Here is a 23,848-nt window from a genome sequence, read left to right on the forward strand (position 1 = left end):
CCGCCCCTCCCCGCCCTGGCCGCACATCCATTGGTCGACAAGATGTTCTGGGCGGGACCTTTACGGCTGGGCCAATCCACTCTCTTAATCGTGTGAGCGCTCCTTGAACTAGTCAAGGCGCCGGCTTTAAGTTCCTTTTCAGGCGTGGGACACCCTCGGGCTGTTTTCATGTCTTGCCCTACTGAAATCCCACCCCAAACACCCACCATCTCAGGGACTCGGAAACGTCAGTCCCTTTCACTACCTGATCCAGTACTACATTAAAAAAAATATGAAACAAAACGTTGACAAAACAGCATCTATTATTGTTATAAGAGCAGCACTATGATATATTTAAACCTATATTCATTTTTTAAATATTGGTTTTGATCCACAAAATATAATGACCCACAGTTTTAAAAACCCTGGGCTGAAAAATGCTACTTCAACGCTTCACACAACACTTGACCTGAATACTTGCTGTGGTGTTAGAGATAACGAAATAAATATAATAAATGTTTGAAGCACTCCCATTGTTGCACAGTGGCTGTGGCTGGACATATTTCAGGGATGCAAGCCAGCTAGGAGTGCCCCTGATTTGATTAAGATCTCTGAATTGCCTAAACAAACCCAGTTCATTCACCATCAAACAAGGTAGTTATTTATTACATTAGGATCTGTTGTCCCTGCTGAGGAAAGAAAGAAAAGAAAGAAAAGAAACAAAGAAAAGAAACTGTGACTAAACCTGGTCCATACAAATTGAATGGGATCAACTCATATAGGATTAATTGTAACTCTTTAATGTAATCTTCTCTGGAGAAATAGGATTACAGTGCTATTACAGCAGTCAGGAGCTAGATTTTCAATCCAATCTAGGCTAGACTAGTCTAATCTAATGCTAATATTCTGTTTGAGGATTTTTTTCTCATGAGAAAGAGATCTAGTTTTCTTGCAATGTCTTTGGTTTTGGTATTGGGTTAATGAGGAAATTTTGTTTATCTTCTATTTTCTGGAAGAGAGTATAGAAAACTGGTATGATTTCTTCTTAAAATGTTTTGTGCAAATCACTAGTGAATAAATCTGGGCCTGGTCCTTTCTGTTTTGTAAAATTAAGTGATTTAATTTCTTAATTTTTTTTCCTATTCAGTTTATTTCTTGTGAGTTTTGGCAGATTGTGTCTTTCAAGGAATTGATTCATTTCATCTATCAAATTTATGGACATAGAGTTGTTCATAGTATGCTTTCATTATCTCTTTAAAGTCCATGGGAAAAAATAAATAAATAAAGTCCATGGGATATGTAGTGATGTCCCCTTTTTCGTTTTTGATATTAGTAATTTGTGTCTTGTTTCTTTTTTTCTATGTTGGCCTGGCTAGAAGTTTCTGATTTGATTACTCTTTTCAAAGAACCAGCTTTTAGGTTGATCCATTTTCTCTATTGATTTCCTGCTTTCATTTTCATTGATATTTACTCTAATTTTTATTATTTCTTTTCTTCTGCTTACTTTGTAATTTGCTCTTATTTTTTTAGTTTCCTAAGATGTAAACTTAGATGTTTGATTTTAGATTTTTCTTCTTTTCTAATATATGCATTCAAGGCTATAAATTTCCCTCTAAGCTCTCTGAACCTGTGGCTTGTCTTTTCATTCTCATAACAGTGTCTTTCATAGAGCAGAAGTTTAAAATTTTAAGTGTAGTTCTATTTTCTTTGTTTGTTGGGGGGTTTTTTGTTTTAATTCTTTTTTGTTTTGTTTTTTATTTTTGAGTAATTTCTACATGCGTTGTGGGACTTGAACTCATAACCCTCAGATCAAGAGTTGCAAGCTCTATGGACAGCCAGCCAGGTGTCCCCAATATTGTTCTACTTTCTGAATATTTCACTTCATCCTGCCACATAAGGAATTCTACCAAATATAAGGAAGAAATTATACCAATTATCTACAATCTCTTCCAGAAGATAGAAGCAGAGGAAATACCTCCTAACTCATTGTATGAGGCCAAATAAACCCTAAGGTAAACTATGGACTTTGAGTGATAGTTATGTGTCTATGTGGGTTCATTATAGTAACAAATGTACCAGTGTGGTGATGGATGTTGATGGTGAGAAAGGCTGTGTAATAGGGGTTGGGAGAGAGGAGGTAGTAGAAGTTTATAGAAAATCTGTGGACTCATAGATCAACTGTGCTATGGACCTAAAACTGCTTTTTGGAAATAACACCTATTTTTGAAAAGAGGAATTTTGTGTCAACTTTTCATTTTAGTTTTGGTTTTAATTTGATCAGCTAATTTTTGCCCCTTGGGCAGTTGGCCAGCAAATAATTTAACATTCTTGGTGAGAGGTGCTGAGGAAAAGCATATTTAAAATGGAATTTACAGGTACTTTTCTGTATTTTAAATTACTCATAAGATAGAGCAAAATACATCTCGAAGATCTATGACATTAAGACTTTTGCAATTAAAAAAAAAAAGTGATACCTTTTACTCTAGACCCCAACTAGAACTTAGAATTTTCTCTAAAAAAGTAGAAAATCAGTATGATTGCGGGACTTTCAGTCCTGTCTACCATCTACTTTTCCCCTCCAGGCACGGATAAAGATAAAAAGGCAGAATTCCAGTGCGATTTTGACCGGAGGGCCCCTCGACCTTGCCCGCCCTTTTTGGGAGGTTTCCCCTCGCTCCCACCTTCAGCTCCAGGAGAGGTCTGACCAGGGCTGCGGAGGGGAGGGCGCCTGCTCCCGCCCTGCAGACCGCAACGGAATGGGCCCCAGGCCGCCGCTCTATTTCCTCTCGCTCCCTTAACCTCGGAAAGCGCGCGCGGGCCTTTCTCCGGGGCCAGCGGTTGCGGATGGTCCTCGAAGCTCCCGGGTCTGAAGCCGGGAAGGCGCTCCGTGTGGCCGCCCCAGTCCCGCGGCGCCCCTGCCCGGACAGGGCGAGGCTCTGGAGGCTGCCGGCCGGGTCCTCACTCGGGGAGATTAGGGGTCCCCTCAGCCCTCTGAGGAACGAATCCTGGTCCCCCCACCCCAGCAAGTTTCCCCATCAATGAGGCTAAGTTAACTTCAGCTTCAAGATGATTATACAACTAATATGTGTTCACACTATTTAAAAAAATTAAAATACAACCTAGATATAAATTTGTTCCAATTTTTTTTCCAGGCAAAATTCTGAGATCTGCCATGTATTGTTTTGTAATCTGAGTTCTACCCTCAAACTTTATAAAATAGGCATTTCTCCATGTCGTTAGACATGTATTTATTAGATACTGTATGTTCTTCTCTTTATAATTTGTCTTTTTACTTCACATTGGGAAGGAATTTTTTTCCATCAAAAGCAGCTTTAATGCTAATTCAGCAAAAAGCTATCATTGGTGACGCCTGGGTGGCTCAGTGATTGAGCATCTGCCTTCGCCTCAGATCATGATCCCTGGGTCCTGGGATCCAGTCCTGCATCAGGCTCCCCGGAGGGAGCCTGCTTCTCCGTTTGCTTCTGTCTGTGCTTCTCTCTGTGTGTGTCTCTCATGAATAAATAAATAAAATCTTAAAAAAAAAAAAAAACTATTCATTGTTCTTTTAGGTGATAGCATTTGGTCCCTTGATCTGGTTCTCTTTATCCTAAAATTATATAAACATCTATCTATATATTCTACAGCACTGCCTTTTGTTTATTTTTTAGGAAGATTTTATTTACTTATTTGATACAGAGTAAGCACAAGCAGGGGGAGCCACAGAGGGTGAAGGAGAAGCAGGCTCCCCATCAAGCAGGGAGTCTGAGGTTGGACTCTGTCCCAAGACCCTGGGATCCTGACACCAGCGGAAGGCAGACGCTTAACTGACTGAGCAACCCAACTGCCTCCAGCACTGCCTTTTAAAAGATGCAAAATTTGGGGGACACCTGGGTGGCTCAGTTGGTTAGGCATCTGACTCTTGGTTTCCGCTCATGTCATGATCTCATGGGTATGAGGTGGGCTCAGCACTCAGAAGGGAGTCTGCTTGAAGATTCTCTCCCTCTGCCCCTTCCTACACTTGCACCCTCATATGCATACCCTCTCTCTCAAATAAGTAAATCTTTTTTAAAAAAGCAAAATTTTTATTCTTTCTGGAAAAATTTTATGTGCTTGTCAGTTAGCCATCCAAATTTATTTTCAAAATACCCAGTGCCCCATCACTTTTGAAATGATTTTATTATATACCACACTATTTTTTTTGTGTGTGTATATATATATATATATATATATATATATTTGCTTATTCCTGGACTTCCACTTCTGTTCCACAGACAAGGAGACTGACATGAACTCAAATTTTCAAAAGGTCACTCCAGCCAGTAAATAGATGTTAAGGGGGAAATATTTTGATTTCATGGAGAAGTTGTAACTTAAGCAGCTATAAGACCATGTAGAAGATATTACAGGGATCCCTGGGTGGCATAGCGGTTTGGCGCCTGCCTTTGGCCCAGGGCGCGATCCTGGAGACCCGGGATCGAATCCCACGTCGGGCTCCCGGTGCATGGAGACTGCTTCTCCCTCTGCCTGTTGTCTCTGCCTCTCTCTCTCTGTGACTATCATAAATAAATAAATAAATAAATAAATAAATAAATAAATAAATAAATAAATAAATAAAAGAGTCTCTTAAAAAAAAAAAGAAGATATTACAGAGGCAAAGGATGGTGATGGCTTAGATTGGACTAGTTTCTGGTAGGCGGGGTGGCTCAGTAGTTTAGTGCTGCCTTCAGCCCAGGGCATGATCCTGGAGACCCAGGATTGAGTCCCATGTCAAGCTCCCTGCATGGATCCTGCTTCTTCTTCTGCCTCTCCACCCCCTGTGTATCTCTCATGAATAAATAAATAAAATCTAAAAAAAAAAAAAAAAAGATTGGACTAGTTTCTCAGCAGTGGAAGCCATAAGTAGTCTTATTTCAGATACATTTTGAAAGTAGAGCTCACAGGATTTGTTTACAGGTATCAAATGTGACACAAAGGGAGGAGTCAAGCAGGTGAATGGTGGTGGAAAGGAAGAATACTAAGGAAGGGGGAGATGTGGGGAGCAGGTTAAATGAGAGATACCTATTATAGTGCAGGTGTCAGGTAGGGAGTTGGATATATTAAATATCTTTCTTTGCTATGATTCGTTGTAGTTTGATACAAATAGGGCTGCAAAAGAAAAAAAAACAATCTCTAAGGAAAATAAAAGTTTGTGATCTTTGAAATAGTAATTCTACATCTGAGGTTCTTTTTTATTTTTTATTTTTTAAAGATTTACTTATTTTATTTATTCATGATAGACAGAGAGAGAGAGAGAGAGACAGAGGCAGAGGCAGAGACACACAGGCAGAGAAGCGGGACTCAATCCCGGGTCTCCAGGATCAGGCCCTGGGCCAAAGGCAGGCGCCAAACGGCTGAGCCACCCAGGGATCTTCTGAGGTTCTTTTTTTTTTTTTTTTTTTTTTTTTAAGATTTATTTATTTATTTATTCTTAGAGACACACAGAGAGAGAGAGGCAAAGACACAGGCAGAGGGAGAAGCAAGCTCCATGCAGGAAGCCTGACGTGGGACTCGATTCCGGGTCTCCAGGATTACGCCCTGGGCTGCAGGCGGCGCTAAACCGCAGCGCCACCAGAATGCCCCTGAGGTTCTTTTTTAATGGAAATATTTATAGCATGAAAAATTTCTGAGGTTCTTTTTGAATGGAAATATTTATAGCATGAAAAATTTATGCATGCAGATAGTAACAGCTGATACTGTTTTCCACTTGCTTGGCACAACTTAAGGACTTTACATGTATTAATTCATCTAAACGAGGCAGCCCCAGTGGCACAGCGGTTTAGCGCCGCCTGCAGCCCAGGGCATGATCTTGGAGACCCTGGATCAAGTCCCACGTGAGGCTCTCTGTATGATGCCTGCTTCTCCCTCTGCCTGTGTCTCTGTCTCTATGAATAAATAATTAAAATCTTTAAAAAATTAATAATTCATTTAAACGTCCCAGTTCTATTATTATCATATGTTATACAGATGAAAAGTGAGGGACTGAGAGGTTAGACGTCTTGCCCAAGGTCACATTCAGCTACTTAGTACTGGTGAGGAGGAAGTGTAGAAAGAGAAAAAAGGAAAGTGAGGCAGGATCCCGAATTCAGAGCAACTAGTTGTTGGCGGCAGAATGCCGCAGTCTAAACGTGCCAGTTGCAGCGTGGTGTATAATGCCAATTATACTTATTGAAAGTATATGGAAAATCCTATGAGCCAGAAATTGTCTTGAGTTCCTTGCATGCCTTCAATGTATTTTTTTAAAGATTTTATTTATTTATTCACGAGAGACACACACACACAGAGGCAGAGACATAGGCAAAGGGAGAAGCAGGTTCCCTGCAGGGAGCCCGAATGCGGGACTCGATCCGGGGACTGCGGGATCACGCCCTGGGCCGAAGGCAGGCGCTCAACCGCTGAGCCACCCAGGGGTCCCGCGTGCATTCAATATAATCTCTTGAGCGATCCTAGGAGTACTACTATTTTTATTGGTTCACATTTTACGGATGAGGAAATCGGGGAACAAAGAAGTTCGATAAACTGCTCCGAATCACAAAGCCAGGAGGTGGCAAAGCGGGAGCCGAAATCCGGGGTTCTGTGCTCCTTCCATAAACATTTTGTGCCAGGCGCAGGCCCGCGTGCTCGGAACGGCGAGAGAAAGCCTTGGTTCGCGCCTCCATGGATTCCAGCCCATCCGAGCAAGCAGAGGCAGGCGGGACCGTTCTCGCCCGCTTCGCCGTCTAGGTCTCAAACGCCGGCCTGTGCGCCTTGCCTGGGCCGGCTGCCTGCGGTGGACCCGGCGGCGCTGCTCCGGCGCGCGGGGGCGGGCGGAGGGGAACCGCCCGCGGGAAGCCCCCGCCCCGCCCCCCCGAGCCCCGACCCCCGGCCGCTCGGGCGGGTCCTCGCCGCCGCCCCCGGCGCGCCCGCGCGCTGAGCTGCCCTCCGGGGGGCCTCCCGGCACCGCGCGACCCAAGGTCGCGGCGCGCCCGGGACAGCCCCGGGCCGCGGGGGTGGGCGGCTCCCGAGCCCCGCCCCGGCCTGCCGCGCCCAAACGCCGGGGGCCGCACGCTGGGCTCCCCGGCGTCCCGCGGAAGGTGGCTTACAGCTTCCACCGAGACCCGGCGGCGGCTGCGCCCGGGAGGAGAGGATTGACCTGGAAGGCCCTGGACGCCTCGATCTGCGCCACTTTCCCCGACCGGCTTCTAGAGGGGCACGCCCGCCGCGGGCGGTGTTTGACCTCACCCCAGAGCAGGCGGCAGAGGTCTTTGAGGAGTGCTTGGGTGGGGTCGCCCCCACCAGGCCTCCGCAGGCGCGCTCCCTCCTGCCACCCCCGGCACAGTGGCTGGGCCAGCTCGGGCCTGTCCCTCGGTGCCCCCGCCTCGCGCGCACAGCCCACGCACCGAGTTCTACACTTCTAGCGGTGGACCGAGCTGCTGCAAGCGCCAATTCTGGACCCCAAGGACACGTCTAGGATCTCCCATCTTCCCACCGATCGCTAGAAGGAAAACGTTTACTCTGTTTTCCTCTGCAAAAGAAGGCAACTCCTCATGCGTGAGTCACCTGAGGATAGGAAGGACGGCTGTGGGCCCCAGGTGGCTGGGTGAGCCCAGGCTCGGGGGAGGGTGGGGATAAACCTAGGCACCCGCCTGGGTGAGGAGTGCGGTTAACCTTTCCGCAAGGCCTGGGGAGCTTCCTAGAGCCCACGCTGGAGAAAGCACAATCCTCTGGGTCCTGAAGAATTAGCGAGATTAGACGGAAGGGAGAAATCGGTGTCACCCTCTGTACCCCCTCTACCTGCCTAACCTCAAAGGGTTTCCGTCACATGCCCAACTTAGCACCCCCCCCCCAAAAAAAAAAAAGCAGAGCAGGCTCCCTCTGGTTCAATTTATAATGGGTGAGGGTTTTGCGACAAGCCAGCATTGTGGGTGGCCCTGTCAAGTGTGTGTGTGTGTGTGTGTGTGTGTGTGTGTTTCCTTTCAGAGGCAGAGAAGGAGAAGCTGGTGGAAACCACGAGGATTGTCTATATTAGCAGCTGGTGAGAAAACTCTAGGATGCCAGGGCTTTTCCTTAATCCCTTAATTTGAATGCTCACCTCAACACAAAGCAAACGTGGAACGTGGGTGGGCTGTGTGGATGCGCAGGTGTAGGCACCCAGAAGCCTAGACTATATTTGGAGTTTTGTCATAGAATGTGCTTGTCCTGCTTTGGGGAGAGGGGGTAATTTGCCCTATACTCTTCTGTGTTTTTGAGAAACAGGAGGAATATAAGCCCCTTAAGGGAGAGTAAGTTATTTTTAGGAAAGATGAATGGGCACTTTAAAGAATAGATGGGAGGTATGGTAGTTTGTGACAGTTTATCTACACGTCATGTCCATTTTTCTCAGTATTACCTGATTGAGGAACCGAGCAAGGAGGGGATTTATGCCAATTGAATTACTTTCAGATCTACCTTTAGGCAGGAAAGGTGAATTCCCTGCATTAGCTGTTTTTCAAGCACCTACAGCTCAAAAGGGTGTATCAAAGCAGCTTATTTGGGGATGGCATATCCTGAGCTTCTACAGCCATTTTGGGGTGTCATTCTGTTACCTTTCATTTGTTATTAATAGAAACTTATTTTAAAGATCACAGATGGCTCTGTTAAGAAAAATAAAATTTCACTTAATAATGAGTGAGAAGATGACTCTTACTTTGCCAACATACTTAGCACGGACATTTTGGACTGCAGTTCTTATGAAAGATATATAATGTAGTGACTTTAGAAATCACCACTGCAGGGCAGCCCTGGTGGTGCAGCGGTTTAGCGCCGCCTGCAGCCAGGGGTGTGATCCTGGAGACCTGGGATCGAGTCCCGCATCGGGTTCCCTGCATGGAGCCTGCTTCTCCCTCTGCCTGTGTCTCTGCCTCTCTCTCTCTCTCTCTATGTCTCTATGAACAAATAAATAAAATCTTAAAAAAAAAATTAAATCACCACTGCAGTATAATTTGAGAACATTTCCATTACCCCCCCAAAGAAACTTTGTGCCCTTTTACAGTCACCGGGCTCTATCCACAAGCAATCTTCTTTCCATCTCTATAAAGATTTTATATAAACAGAATCATGAAATATTTATCTTTCTGTATCTGGCTTCTTTCGTTTAGTATCATGTTTTCAGGGTTCATCCTGCTATGACACCCAACAGTATTTCCTTCCTGTTAATTGCCAACTAGTGCTTCATTGTATGGATATAGTACATTTTGTTTAAGTTTTTTTTTTAAATTTTTATTTATTTATGATAGTCACACAGAGAGAGAGAGAGGCAGAGGGAGAAGCAGGCTCCATGCACTGGGAGCCCGGCGGGGGATTCGATCCCGGATCTCCAGGATCGGGCCCTGGGCCAAAGGCAGGCGCCAAACCGCTGCGCCACCCAGGGATCCCGTACATTTTGTTTATATATTGACCAATTATTGGTCATTTGGGTTGTTATCCTTTAGGAGTCATGAAAAAATGCTACAAACGTTTGCTTATAAGATTTTATTTCATTTCTCTTGAGTAGATATCCAGGAATGATCATGAAGAAACAGGCAACCTTTCCCAAAGTGGCTTTTGACATTTCTACCAGAAGTGTATGAGGGTTCTAATTTCTCCACATCCTCAATCCTTGTAATTGTCTTTGATTTGGTGCTGTAGTGCTATTTTGTGCTTTTACTTTCCTTTTCTTAATAACCAATGATTTAGAGGATCCTTTTATGTGCTTATTGACCATTAATAAGATGAACTATTAATATCTTTTATCCATTTTTAATTGGTTGTCTTAATGTTATAAGATAGATCGTTTGTAGACTACATGATTTGCAAGTGATTTCTTCCAGTGTGTGGCCTGTCTCTTCACTTTGTTGATGGTGTCTTTTAAGGCACAAAGTTTTATGTTGATGAACTCCGACTTACCAACTTTATCACATTTGCTTTTGGTAGTAAATCTAAAAAAATCTTTGCCTAGGAGTGCCTGGCTGGCTCAGTGGAGCATGCGGCTCTTGATCTCAGAGTTGTGAGTTCAAGCCCCATGTTGGGCATAGAGCTTACTTAAAAAACAACAAAAAGGGGATCCCGGTGCATGGAGACTGCTTCTCCCTCTGCCTGTGTCTCTGCCTCAAAATGGCCTTTTTAAAATGTAATATAGTATTGTCATCAATATTGCGTCTCTGCCTTTCTCTCTCTCTCTCTGTGTGACTATCATAAATAAATAAATAAAAATTAAAAAAACAACAACAACAGGGGATCCCTGGGTGGCGCAGCGGTTTGGCGCCTGCCTTTGGCCCAGGGCGCGATTCTGGAGACCCGGGATCGAATCCCACGTCGGGCTCCCGGTGCATGGAGCCTGCTTCTCCCTCTGCCTATGTCTCTGCCTCTCTCTCTCTCTCTCTCTCTGTGAATATCATAAATAAATAAATTTAAAAACAACAACAACAACAACAACAAAAAAAACCTTTGCCTAAACCAATGTCATGAAAGTTTACTTTTATGTTCTTTAAGAGTTTTTGTAGTTTTAGCTGTTACATTCAAATCTGCAGTCTTTCTCCAAATTAATTTTGAGTATTAAGGTAAGGGTCTAAGTTCATATTTTGAGTTTTTTAAACCATGCACAAAATACTTTCATTTATTTAGATATTTAATTTCTTTAAGCAGTGTTTTTTAACTTTCAGTATACAAGTCTTGCACTTGCTAAATTTATTCCTAAGTATTTTTTAAAGATCTTACGACTAGAATTCTTTTTTTTTTTTTTTTTTTTTAAAGATTTTATTTATTTATTCATGATAGTCACACAGAGAGAGAGAGACAGAGAGGCAGAGACACAGGCAGAGGGAGAAGCAGGCTCCATGCAGGGAGCCCGACGTGGGATTCGATCCCGGGTCTCCAGGATCGTGCCCTGGGCCAAAGGCAGGCGCCAAACCGCTGCGCCACCCAGGGATCCCATAGAATTCTCTTAATTTCATTTTTAGGTTGTTTGTTGCTGGTATATAGAAACACAATGGATTTTTGTGTATATTGATCTATCATCTCATCCTGTAACCTTACTGAACTCATTTTTTATGGTAGTGTGTGTACTTCTTAGGATTGATTGCCTACTTACAAAATCTTTGTATTGGTGTGTAAAGACAGTCTTACTATCTTTTCCAGTATGCATGCCTTTTATTTTGTTGTTTTTGTTGCCTGATTGCACTGGCTAGAACCTCCAGTACAATGTTAAGTAAAAGAGCAGCCATCGTTACCTTGTTCCTGATCTCTGGGGGGCTGGAGAAGTGGTGGAATTCAGTCTTTCACCATTCCATACAATGTATGGTGCTAGCTGTGGGCTTTGTGATAATGGTTTTTATTAGGTTGAGGAAGTTCCTTTATATAACTAGTGAGTAGTGTTCTTAACATGAATGAATGTTGGATTTTGTCAAATACATTTCTGCATCTGTTGAGATGATCATGCGTTCTTTATTCTATTAACATTGTATATCACATTAATTGACTTTTGAAAAAAGTTTTTATTTAAGTAATATACTTCCAATATGGGGCTTGGACTCAAGATCCTGAGATCAGGAGCTTCACACTCCTCTGAGTCAGCCAATTGCCCCTACATTAATTGACTACCCTTGCATTTGTGGGATAAATTTCACTTGCTCATGGTATATACTTTTTTAGTGTTGCTGGATTTATTTGATTTGCTAGTTGAAGATATTTGCGTCTATATTCAAAGTATTTTGGTCTGTAATTTTCTTGTGAGGTCTTTGATTATGGTATCAGGGTAATGCTGGCCTCATGGAGTGAGTTGGGAAGTACTCCCATCTTTTTTTTTTTAAGTTTGTTAAATATTGGGTGGATTCTCTTTTAAACATTTGGTAGAATTCACTAGTAAAATCATCTGAAAAAATAAAAATAAAAATAAAATCATCTGAATTTGGTCTTTTCTTCAACTTAATTTGTTTTGTTGTTTAATATTTATTTATTCATGAGAGATACAGAGAGAGAGGCAGAGACATAGGCAGAGGGAGAAGCAAGCTTCCCGCATGGATCCCGACACAGGACTCAATCCTGGATCCAGGGATCACACTCTGAGCCGAAGGCAGACACTCAACTGCTGAGCCACCCAGGCATCCCTCTTCAACTTAATTTGTCGGTATATACTTGTTGATGTTTTTTCTTTTCAAAATATTATTTAATTTCTAGTTAATATACAGTGTAATATTGGTTTCAGGGGAAGAATTCAGTGATTCATCCAGTGCTCATCAAAACAAGTACCCTCCTTAGTACCCATCATTGATCTTATTCCATCCCCCACCTGATTTTAGTAATTTAAATTTTATTCCTTGTCAGTCTAGCAAAAGGTTTTGTCTTGTTTGTCTTTTCGAAGGACCCACTTTTTATTTTATTGACTTTTTCTGTTATCTGTTTCATAGATTTTTCACTCTAATCTTAAGTACTCCTGCTTGTGTTGCATTTATTCATTTTCTCTGTTGTCAGGCCTTCCACTCCTCACTGATAAGATCATGTCCTCCCTGGCTCTAGGTGATTTTACAAAGTACTGATCAGGAAAAGAGGCAGTTGATGCAATTCCCTTAACATTCCCACCCTTAAGAAATCTATTGGCCTATCGTTTTGTATAGATGGGTTTATTTACTTCACAATTGCAAGTGTCCTTCCAGGTTTTCTTTAGCACTAATTGAGCCACCTATTTCTGATCAACTTGACCAAAGTCCTTCTGTTACCTCTTGAGTGGTAGGCCAAAGAAAATCTTTTCCCTAAAAATGTAAAAACCTTCCCTGGTCTTAGGTGCTATTTGGCCTCTTTTTTTTTTTTTTTTTTTAAGATTTTATTTATTCACTCATGAGAGAAATAGAGAGGCAGAGGCACAGGCAGAGGGAGGAGAAGCAGGCGCAAGGCAGGGAGCCCAATGTGAGAATCGATCCCAGGACTCCAGGATCACGCCCTGGGCCAAAGGCAGGCACCAAACCACTGAGCCACCCAGGGATCCCTGGCCTATCTTTCCTTGAACATTCAGGCTGCCAAGAAGTCTGCAGTGGTAACCCCAAATTCCGCAGCCCAGGCTCACCATTAGCCATCTCCAAAGTAAATTTTGCTCCTGTTTTATTAGATCACTTTAGCCTTTGACAAAATAAGTTTCCTTTCTCGACCTTGCCTTCCTCCCCTAAGGCCCATTTTCTTCAATGATTTTCAGTGGCTAACGTGTGGTTTTGACCTTTGGCTCTTCCCACAGGCTAGCTTTTATTTATTTATTTATTATTTGTCTGTTTGTTTATTTATTTATGATAGTCACAGAGAGAGAGAGAGAGGCAGAGACATAGGCAGAGGGAGAAGCAGGCTCCATGCACCGGGAGCCCGATGTGGGATTCGATTCCGGGTCTCCAGGATCGCGCCCTGGGCCAAAGGTAGGCACTAAACCGCTGCGCCACCCAGGGATTCCCCCCCCCCCTTTTTTTTTTAAAGATTTTATTTTTTTATTCATCTGAGACACAGGCAGAGTAGGCTCCATGAGGAGAGCCCAATGTGGGACTCAATCCCAGGACTCCAGGATCATGACCCGAGCCTAAGGTAGACGCTTAACTCCTGAACCACCCAGGCATCCCAGATCTCTAAACTTTTTAGAAATTACGTTTAATTTACCTACTTATACATATAAATCATGAGGCTGAAGTAGCACTGCTGAAAACACTATCTAGATCAAATTAAAGCCTATTACCAGAGTCCTTTGGACCTTTCCTTATTACATGTTTCTGAACCTTATATAAATGGAATCATGCAATATTCTTTAACTTACTAATGTTGTTCTTAATTAATAATTAATAAAATGAGCAGGCACGTGGGTTGCATGAAGAAACTGCTTAGTGAGTCGAACTGCAATCAAACTGCATCTAGCCTTTTTATTTTATTTTTAAAAATATTATATTTATTCATGAGAGTCACACACAGGCAGAGATATAGGCAGAGGGAGAAACAGGCTCCATCCAGGGTCATGCCCTGGGCCAAAGGCAGATGCTCAACTCCTGAGACACTCAGGCATCCCACCCACATCTAGCCTTTTTAGATGAAAGGGTTCCCTTACAAGCCATCATCTGCTTTTGAAAGATTGCTAAGGGGCAGCCCTAGTGGCCCAGCGGTTTAGCGCCACCTTCAGCCCAGGGCGTGATCCTGGAGACCCGGGATTGAGTCCCACATCGGGCTCCCTGCATGGAGCCTGCTTCTTCCTCTGCTTGTGTCTCTGCATCTCTCTCTCTCTCTATCATGAATAAATAAATAAAATCTTAAAAAAAAAAGATTGCTTAGAATTCCCAGTTTGAGGTCTCCAGCTGATCCAATCTTCCAGTGATTTGAGGGTTGTAAATATATTTAAATTGAGAGATGTACATTCAAGGATCAAGTCTGGAGTTTCACTATTATGGTAGGTGTTAATGATATGTGGTAAGGTCTTTAGATCCCTGGTGTCTCTTTTAGAAGAGGTTTTAAACTGTGAAGTCGCTGTTTTAGAGGATGCTGTAGAAATCCTTCTGGTACCTATTGAGTGTAACAATGTATACTTGTAATATTTAGCTGTTAGGCTATATGTGGTAGACACTGAAATTAAGGGCAGTCTTTCCAGACATATAGGAAGGCCTGGTTATCAGTTCCTAGGGAGAACATCATTGAGCTCTGTTGGGAGTTGTCCTTATCATTAATTTACACCAAAGAAATTTAGAATTTTCTGCAAGTTTGGCTACTTTAGGTTCGAAGGTTCTCTTTATCCTTTCTATCATACCTGAAGAATAAAGGTGGGATGGACAGGGAGATAATGAGTAAGATGTATTAGCTTATAAAACCCCTTCATAAAGGTTCTAGTGTCTCTGTTACTGGAGATAGAACTCAGGATTTCTCAAGCAGGAAACGAAGTCTAGCATCTTCACACACATCCCTACTGTTTTTGGGAAAAGCTCTAGTATGTCCTAAAAATAGACATGTAATGACTAAACATTAAATCCTAGTGCTGGGGGGATGTCTGGATGGCTCAGCAGTAGTGTCTGCCTTCAGCCCAGGGTGTGATCCTGGAGTCCCAGGATCGAGTCCCACATTGGGCTCCCTGCATGGAGTCTGCTTTTCTTTCTCTGCCTGTCTCTGCCTCTCTTTCTCTGTGTCTCTCATGAATGAATAAATAAAATCTTAAAAAAATAAATCCTAGAGGCAGTCCGGGTGGCTCAGCGATTTGGCGCCTGCCTTCAGCCCAGGGCATGATCCTGGTGCCCCGGGATCGAGTCCCGCATTGGGCTCCCCGTGTGGAGCCTGCTTCTCCCTCTGCCTGTGTCTCTGCCTCTCTCTGTGTGTGTCTCTCATGAATAAATAAAAATATCAAAAAAAAAATCCTATTGCTGGGGGAAGCACAATAAAAACCATTTGGAGTTACTTAAAGGGGTCTTGAGATTTGGGCTCTAGGTTCTGTTTCATTTTTACAGTTTTTACTGGATTATATTGTCAGCAAGGATGACATCACTAGAAACTTCTTTGGATGTGTCTTTAAAACTTCCCACTAAGGCTGGTTTAATACCATAGTTGATCCTTTCTGCCCTACCTAAGAGAGGGTCCATACAGTGTTGTTCTGTGTTCCTGTCATAACTTAAAGGGAAACTTTCACAGTGTCTGGAGCCCTTGAAGTCCTGCAAATGAAGGAGAATCTCCTCTAAGTTCCTCCTTGCAGCAGGAACTCACTTAGATGGCACTAACCTTGACTTCCAAGTGGAACAGTACATCTGCAAAAGGAAAGTTGATGGTATCTGCATCATACATCTGAAGAGAACCTGGGAAGCTTCTGCTGGCAGCTTGTGCCATTGTTGCTGTTGAAAACCTAACTGGTAGCAGTGTCATATCATCTAGGAATCCAGAAAGTTGTGCTGATATTTGTTGCTGCTACTAGAGCCACTCCTATTGCTGGTTGCTTCACTCCTGAAACCTTCAGTAACCAGAGCCAGGCAGCCTTCTTTTTTAAAATTTATTTTTAAAGATTTTATTTTTTCATGAGAGAGAGTGAGAAAGGCAGAGACATGGGCAGAGGGAGAAGCAGGCTCCATGCAGGGAGTCCGATGTGGGACTTGATCCCAGGATTCCAGGATCACACCCTGGGCTGAAGGCAGGCGCTAAACAGCTAAGCCACCCAGGGATCCCCAGACAGCCTTCTGAGAGTCGAGACTTTCAGCGATTACTGCTCCCGGGGCTGCCTGCCAGCATCTTCTAGAGCATTTTATGTTAACCTGCCATCATTGTTCTGTGTTAACACAGACCATCCTCTGAGCTATGTGGACATTGCCATCCCTTGCAACAACAAGGGAGCTCACTCAATAGGTCTGATGTGGATGCTGGCCCCAGATGTTCTGAGCACGCATGGCACCATTTCCCGTGAACAGGAAGGTTCCGGTGACTAAGGAGGTCATGCCTGATCTCTACTTCTACAGAGCTCCTGAAGAGATTGCAAAGGAAGAGCAGGCTGCTGCTGCAAAGGCTGTGACCAGACGAGATTGGACACATTCAGGGTGGTATAGCTGTAGACAAGGCTGTGACCAAGGAGTTTCAAGGTGAATGGACAGCTCCAGCTCTGAGTTCATTTGCTCTTCCACCTGAAGTCACAGACTGGTCTGAAGGCATGCAGGCACCCCCTGTACCTACTCAGCAGTTCCCCACTGACGACCCAAGTACTTGGCTGGCTACTAAAGACTGGTCTGCAGCTCCCACTGCCCAGGCCTCTCAATGGGTAGGAACAACCACTGAGTGGTCTTACGCAGCTCTTCCACAAAGGCACACAAAATGGAAATAAGATTTATGGAAAATAAAGTTTTTTTTTAAAAAAAGCCTGTAGTCGATTTGGCTCTGCTATAAGAATAAGGCTAAAATACGTCTTAAAAAGTGCATTATGTTAATCAGCAATAGCAGAATGGAAGAAATGGAATTGTAATGGTAACACAATCATTTGAGATTTTAGTCAATATATTATGAACTGGGCAGCTGGGGTGGCTCAGCAGTTTAACGCAGCCTTCGGCCCAGGGCGTGATCCTGGAGTCCCGGGACGAGTCCCACGTCAGGCTCCCTGCAAGGAGCCTGCTTCTCCCTCTGCCTGTGTATCTGCCTCTCTCTCTCTTTCTGTCTCTCTCTCTCTCTCTCTGTCTCTCATGAATAAATAAATAATATCTTTAAAAAAATAAATAGAAATAAAACTTGCTTTGGATTATGGGTGTAAGATCAGCATCAGATCTTAACTGTGGAGTCCTTATTTCCTTGGAAACTACAAAATTGAGATACACCTAGAAAGTTGAATCCAGTAACGTTGTATCCAGTAACTCCTTAATTGAAACTCTCCAACTAAGTTGTAAATCAAAGCCACTTCTCTGTCAAAGTGACTGTAGGTTCTCCAGGCAAGAGTGGGATATTTCATTATTATTGATAGAATTTAAAATGGCAAAGTTTCTCATTTAGTAAGACTAGTATTTCAAAGGAGAGAGGGGAGATCGTTATGACAATTTATGAATTTATGTGTGTAGCATGCCTTTGGGGAGAAACCCTGTTTCTTATTAACTTTGCTGCTAGCTTTATCAGTGCCTGTCCTCTTGGCTCACTAATTGGCAGGGCAGACTTTTCTTTCTCACACTACAAAAATTTTTTCTTTTTTACTTTCTCTCCTCTGTTACCTAAAAAGAGGTTAATTCTGTCAGCAAAGAGATGGCTTGAAAGGGGACTTTAGAAATGCTGAGAGAGCTGAGCTTTAATATGCCAGAGCCACTTCAAGTCAGTATGCCAACAAGGAAAACCTATTTTAAAAAGAATGAAGCACAAGATAAGTTTCTCCTTCCCCATCAGTCAATCCAGAGTTTAAGAAATACGTTTTTTTGACGGTACCAATAAAAACTCCAGACTATAGTCACATAGGCAAATATAGGGGATAAAGTAAGATGGAAAAATGGGAGTGTGTTTGTCTACAATTTCAAGACCAGGACCAGGCCTGGAATTTGAGCTTCCTTTGACACCTCCACAACCATTAACTTTTGTATGTAGCTGGAAGGATTCTAGCTGGCTTTGGGTTTTGCATCTGTAGATCTGACCATCTTTGTGCCACATGAAGTAGAGTTCTAGACACACACCTGAGTTGGGTTCCCAAAAGGGCCCTAGTCCCTGTCCTTTGGCTTCTGGAGTTCCACATCACCAGAGGAAGGCAATTGTTTTTATGGGCTGGACCCTGGACACATGCCTTCTTGGGCCTTGACCCCATTAAAAAAAACAAAAAACAAAAAAAACTAAGTAAATAGATATTGTACTTTATTCCATTAAAAAAAACTAAGTAAATAAATATTGTCCCATGATTAAAATGTTTTTTAATTAAAATATTTTCATGGGAGGCGCCTGGGTGGCTCAGTGGGTTAAGTGTTGCCATCAGATCAGGGCGTGATCCCAGGGTCCTGGGATGAAGCCCTCCACCAGGCGCTCTGCTCAGCCCGGAGCTTGCTTCTAACTAAAAAGATTTGTATGTACAGCTTTGCGCAGAGGTAGTATCGTAGCCGATGAGGTTTATCCGAGACGCTATTATTGCTGATTTAAAAGATACGTATATTTATATGCACATAAATATACATATATTTTTTCATGGGTCACAGGCACTGTGCCTACTTGAGCCCTATTGGAAAAGTGGGCCCACGCCTAATCATTGTCCCCTCCCTGTCAGGCACCTTCAGCCTGACGTCTTTCCGAAGGAAACCGCTCCACCCCAGCGGGACCGGGTCACCAACCCGGCCCGGCCCAGCGCAGCGCACCTCGCACCGCAACCTCTTCAGGTCCTGGCGTTTAGAGCCTGAGCCGAATTGAATCCGGTCACCTTCTCGATTGTTAGAATTTGCTCAAGGTTGAAACCTGTGTGAGGGAAGAACCCAGGTCCAAAGGGGAACTTCGGGCAACCTGCGGGGTAATTGGGGTAGATCCGGGGAGGGACGCATCTCATCCTGCCGCCCCCCGCCCCACCCCCGCAGCTGCCTGGCCTGGGGAGGAGGGATAGGGCCTCCCGTGGGCATCACCTCTGTAATCAATGACCATAAACCGTTTTAGCCAGGCCTGCTTCCAGGGGAAGGGAACAGCAGCGTGTTCCCCAAGGTTTCCTGGTCCAGGGCAGGCCTGGATTAAAGTCAGACACAATCAGGCCGCAAGGAAGAGCCAAAGCCCAGCTCCCCTAGGATGAGCACAGGCACCACCAGAAAGTAGCCGGCGGCCCGACTTCCGAGGTCTCCACGAGCCGGGTCTTGGGTGGCTCCTTAGCCCGCAGGCGGGGCCGGGGCGCGGGCTGGACCCGGACGCCCTCCTTCTTGGGCGCGGCGGGGGCGGGGGCAGCGGGAGGCCGCGGGGCGGGGGCGGGGGCGGGGGTTGGGGCAGCGGGAGGCCGCGGGGCGGGGGCGGGGGTGGGGGCAGCGGGAGGCCGCGGGGCGGGGGCGGGGGCGGGGGTTGCGGCAGCGGGAGGCCGCGGGGCGGACCGCGCGGCTCCCTGCGAGCTTTCTTCGCAGCGCGGGGGTATCGGAGAGGCCGGCCGCGCAGCCCGGAGGGATTTTCTCTCCTTTCTGTTCTGGTTTTGTCCTTGCCTTCAGTCCTAAGTAGACCCGGTGGGTGGGTCTCTGGAGGCGCACGAACCGCCGCGATTGGGCCTCCGTCCCGGGCGCAGGTGCCACTGCCCGCGGGACCCGGGGCGGCGGGCGGCGGGCGGCGTGGCCCTGGGCTTCTCCGCCCCCGCAGCGCCCGTCCTGCGGCTCGCGGAACCGTGATTCTCGCTGGATCAGCCCCTCCGGCGCTCGCACCGTGGGCTTTGGCCTCATCGTCCCGCGGCCCTCGGGCGTCTCCAGTCTCCGCCGCTCTCGCTGTCCGGGGCCAGAGGCACTGGTCACAGCTCTTGAGCGCTTGATACAAAACTGAGGTCCCGCCTTTCGGATCTGTAACTTGCGCTTTTTACTGAACAGTACATCAAAGATATTCTGTTCATTCGATCCGTTACGTTATTCTTAACGTTTGCAATGCGCTGTATTTTGTCTATGTGGTTTAAGATAATTGGTTCCCAGATTTTAATCATTTTCGTTTTGGACGTTTGTTTGAAACTTTGGCACTATAGCAAACAACGCTGAAATGAAAAACTTTGTTCATGTTGCTTTATTTGTGAATTTCTGTAGGAGGGAGTCCTAGACATTGAACTACTAAATCATAAAGGCTACAAACTAAATTTTTGGTAGGTGATTGTCAAATTATCCTTTAAAATTTTTTAAAAAAATATTTTATTTGAGAGAGGGAGCATGAGCTGGGAGAAGGGCAGAGGGAAAGGGAGGAGCAGGCTCCCTGCTCAGCAGGCTGACCAGGATCACCACCGGAGCAGAAGGCAGGTGCTTAACCAACTAAGCCACCCAGGTGCCCCTCAAATTATCCTTTTAAGATGACATATCCTTTTTATTTGAAGTTGGTGAAGAGCAACCTCCTACAGAAATTTGCCTGGATGGCTCAGCAGTTGAGCATCTGTCTTTGGCTCAGAGTGATCCCCGCCCCAGATAGGGCTCCCTGCGAGGAGCCTGCTTTTCCCTCTGCCTCTCTCTCTGTGTCTCTCAAGAATAAATAAAATCTTTTTTTTTTTTTTTTAAGAAGTCTTCCAGGTGCCTCAAGGTTTAACTAGGTATGTGAGATTGGTAAAAGGGAGTTGATGAAGATGCTTCAGTGTTATTATTTTGGTCATCTATTCTGGAAAGCAGTTTAAACAGAATGAGACACAGAGTTGACACCAGGACCTGTAGAATTTCTGATATCCTGAGGACTTAATAGTCGGTGGATTTGGTAGCATCGGGAAAGAGCTACTGGATGGAGATCAGGGTTTAGAAACCTGGTCAAATTTGAGAATAAATAAGAATTCTTAGGAAGCAAGTGTGAAGAGAAAGAAGAGAACCAGAGAATGGGATCTTCAGGACACTAGGCTTTAAAGGGAATGTTTTAGAGAAGTCAGGACTGGTGACAGAGGATAGAGGAGAATCCATGACTTTAATGCCATTATCATGTTTAATAAAATTAATAGCAGTTCATTCATATATCATACCCAGACCCTGTTCAAATTTTAATTAATTTATTTGAATCCAGATGTTAAAGATCCACCTGTCACATTTGCTTGATTCTTTCAGTCTTTTCAAAATTTAGAACATGTGTATGACCTAGAAAACCATGGGCAGCCCTGGTGGCTCAGCGGTTTAGCCCCGCCTTCAGCCCAGGGCCTGATCCTGGAGGCCCTGGGGTAGAGTCCCACGTAGGGCCCCCTGCATGGAGCCTGCTTCTCCCTCTGCCTGTTTCTCTGCCTCTCTCTGTGTCTCATGAATAAATAAAAATAAAATCTTAAAAAAAAGAAAACCAAATTATTCTTCCATGCTTCTTGTGCTGATTGTATCCTCATTTCGCCTATCTCCAGGATTCCTAAAAACTGATAGAGCAAAAAATTCATAGTTTCAGTTTCAGGTTTACTTTTGAAAGCAAGACTTTCTATGTGAGCTCTTTACTTCCTCTTGCACATAGGAGGCATGTGATGTCTTGGCTGTGCACTTATAATATTAGAATTAATTAGTGAGTTCAAGTGTTATCCCGATTCACCTATTATGAATTTTTCCATCGGTCTTTCATCTAATGGTTTTTGTATTCATTGATGATCACTGCTTAGGTCTGTTATCTCATCGGTGATTGCAGAATGGTAATACTTTAATTCCATCTTTTATCTTTTTACTCCTTATTATTGGCTTGAGTTCTAAAGGTAGTACTTTCTGGGATGTCTGGGTGGCACAGTGATTAACTGACTGCCTTTGGCTCAAGTCATGATACTGGGATCCTGGGTTGGAGTCCTGCATTGGGCTCCCCATAGGAGCCTGCTTCTCCCTCTGCATATGTCTCTGCCTCTCTGTCTCTGTGTCTCTCATGAATAAATAAAGATATCTTTTTTTTTAAGATTTTATTTATTTATTCATGAGAGACACAGAGAGGCAGAGACACAGGCAGAGCGAGAAGCAGGCTCCACACAGGGAGACCGACGTGGGATTCAATCCTGAGTCTTCAGGATCACGCCATGGGCTGAAGGTGGTGCTAAACCGCTGAGCCACCTGGGCTGCCCAAGATAATATCTTAAAAAAAAAAAAAAAAAGGGATCCCTGGGTGGCGCAGCGGTTTGGTGCCCGCCTTTGGCCCAGGGCGCGATCCTGGAGACCCGGGATCGAATCCCACGTCCGGCTCCCGGTGCATGGGGCCTGCTTCTCCTTCTGCCTATGTCTCTGCCTCTCTCTCTCTCTCTCTGTGACTATCATAAATAAAAATAAAAATTAAAAAAAAAAAAGTACTTTCCTTGTCTTGATTATCCTGAAATAGAGTTTCTACAAGAAGGGTGGTATACATAGTTGGTTCTTTCCCTTTACATGCCAGTTTTCAGTGTAATGAGTTAATGCCCTGTCAGCTTCCAAAGTGACTAAATCTGTTGGAGTTTGGGAGAATTTGACTGTTTTTGTACAGGCATCATGTTCATGAATGGTATAGTTCTTTGTTTATTTAGGTCAGTTTTTTTATATCTTGAAGCGAACTTTTATCATTTTATTCATATAGGTCTAGATTTATTATGAGGTACTTTGTGTTTTTTATTATTTGAGATTTTCTTGGGATCCCTGGGTGGCGCAGCAGTTTGGAGCCTACCTTTGGCCCAGGGCATGATCCTGGAGACCCGGGATCGAATCCCATGTTGGGGTCCCGGGGCATGGAGGCTGCTTCTCCCTCTGCCTGTGTCTCTGCCTCTCTCTCTCTCTCTCTCTGTGTGACTATCATAAATAAATAAAAAATTATTATTTGAGATTTTCTTTAAATTGTATATTTTCTGTTTATTATTGTCCACTGGTATAGTATGCTATTGATTTTGTTATGTTGATCTTGTGTCTGAAACTTGATAAATTCTTTCATTAATTCCAACAGTTTTTTAAATTAATTAATTTATCTCAACAATCATATCATCTGGTAGTAATGACAGATTTTTCCCTTTATTGTCAGGATTTGACCTGACATCATTGTGGAAGCTGATTAAATAGTCTTTGTAAGGCAGTTATCTTTGGAGTGGATGCTGGAACTTGAAGACCTCAGGGCAGACAAAAAGGAAAGGGAAGATGATATAATGTAGGGAAAGCAGGGACAAAGTAGGACCAACAAGCATGAAGTGGAACCCACAAGGATGTAGACTAGAGCCCATGTCAGTCTTTCAGCATTGGTGATGGAGGTGCCCTGTAGGAGAAACTGGTGCTATTCTTCATGGAGTTAAACGTGCAGCAGTGCCCACAGAGCCAAGGTTACAAGTTGCAGCTCCAAATACAGGGTATCTGAAGAAATTCCCAGCTGAAGTTTGGCACTGCTCAGCCAGGTTAGTCTAGAGTCACCAAGAGGTCTCAGCATGAAGGTTCCACACCCTAGTGTCCTATACCCCAGACACACCTTAGAGTCTCTCAGGCACCCACCAGCTGCTGTGGGATGTTGCCGGGGAAGGTGAACATAGACTCAATCCAGGGCCAGGTGTGACACCTCCACCCCCAGCTGCATGAAGCCAGTGTTTAAAATGAGGAAGCCACACATACCAGAGTCCTGGTGACTGCAGGCCACTTCCACCATCTCTCCCACTCTCACTCTCAACCTCTTAGGGAAACCAAAGGCTCTCCTACCAGGCCATTAGCACAGAACTGCATATCTTTAACTCTTGTGGTGAGCCATGAAATAAATCTATTTGCATGGAAAAACAAGACAGCCAGGACACCTGGGTGGCTCAGTGGTTGAGTCTGCCTTCCACCCA

At 44.4% G+C, this 23,848-nt stretch overlaps 1 protein-coding gene and 1 pseudogene across 1 annotated transcript; one reads left to right on the top strand and one right to left on the bottom strand.

Annotated features, from left to right (window-relative positions):
* The first annotated feature begins 18,516 nt into the window (after nt 1-18,516).
* Nucleotides 18,517-18,641, top strand: LOC140637463 (U4 spliceosomal RNA; annotated as a pseudogene).
* LOC140636399 (uncharacterized) lies at nt 18,580-23,670 on the bottom strand. The gene is made up of 4 exons (XM_072831626.1): nt 23,584-23,670; nt 19,608-19,994; nt 19,053-19,149; nt 18,580-18,891 (listed from the first exon to the last, which is right to left on the bottom strand). Exons 1-4 carry the CDS (start codon nt 23,668-23,670, stop codon nt 18,812-18,814), a joined length of 651 nt encoding a protein of 216 aa, XP_072687727.1. The 3' UTR covers nt 18,580-18,811.
* Nucleotides 23,671-23,848: the final 178 nt, after the last annotated feature.

The sequence above is a fragment of the Canis lupus genome, chromosome 7, assembly GCF_048164855.1.
Source record: "Canis lupus baileyi chromosome 7, mCanLup2.hap1, whole genome shotgun sequence".
Taxonomy (NCBI): Eukaryota; Metazoa; Chordata; class Mammalia; order Carnivora; family Canidae; genus Canis; species Canis lupus.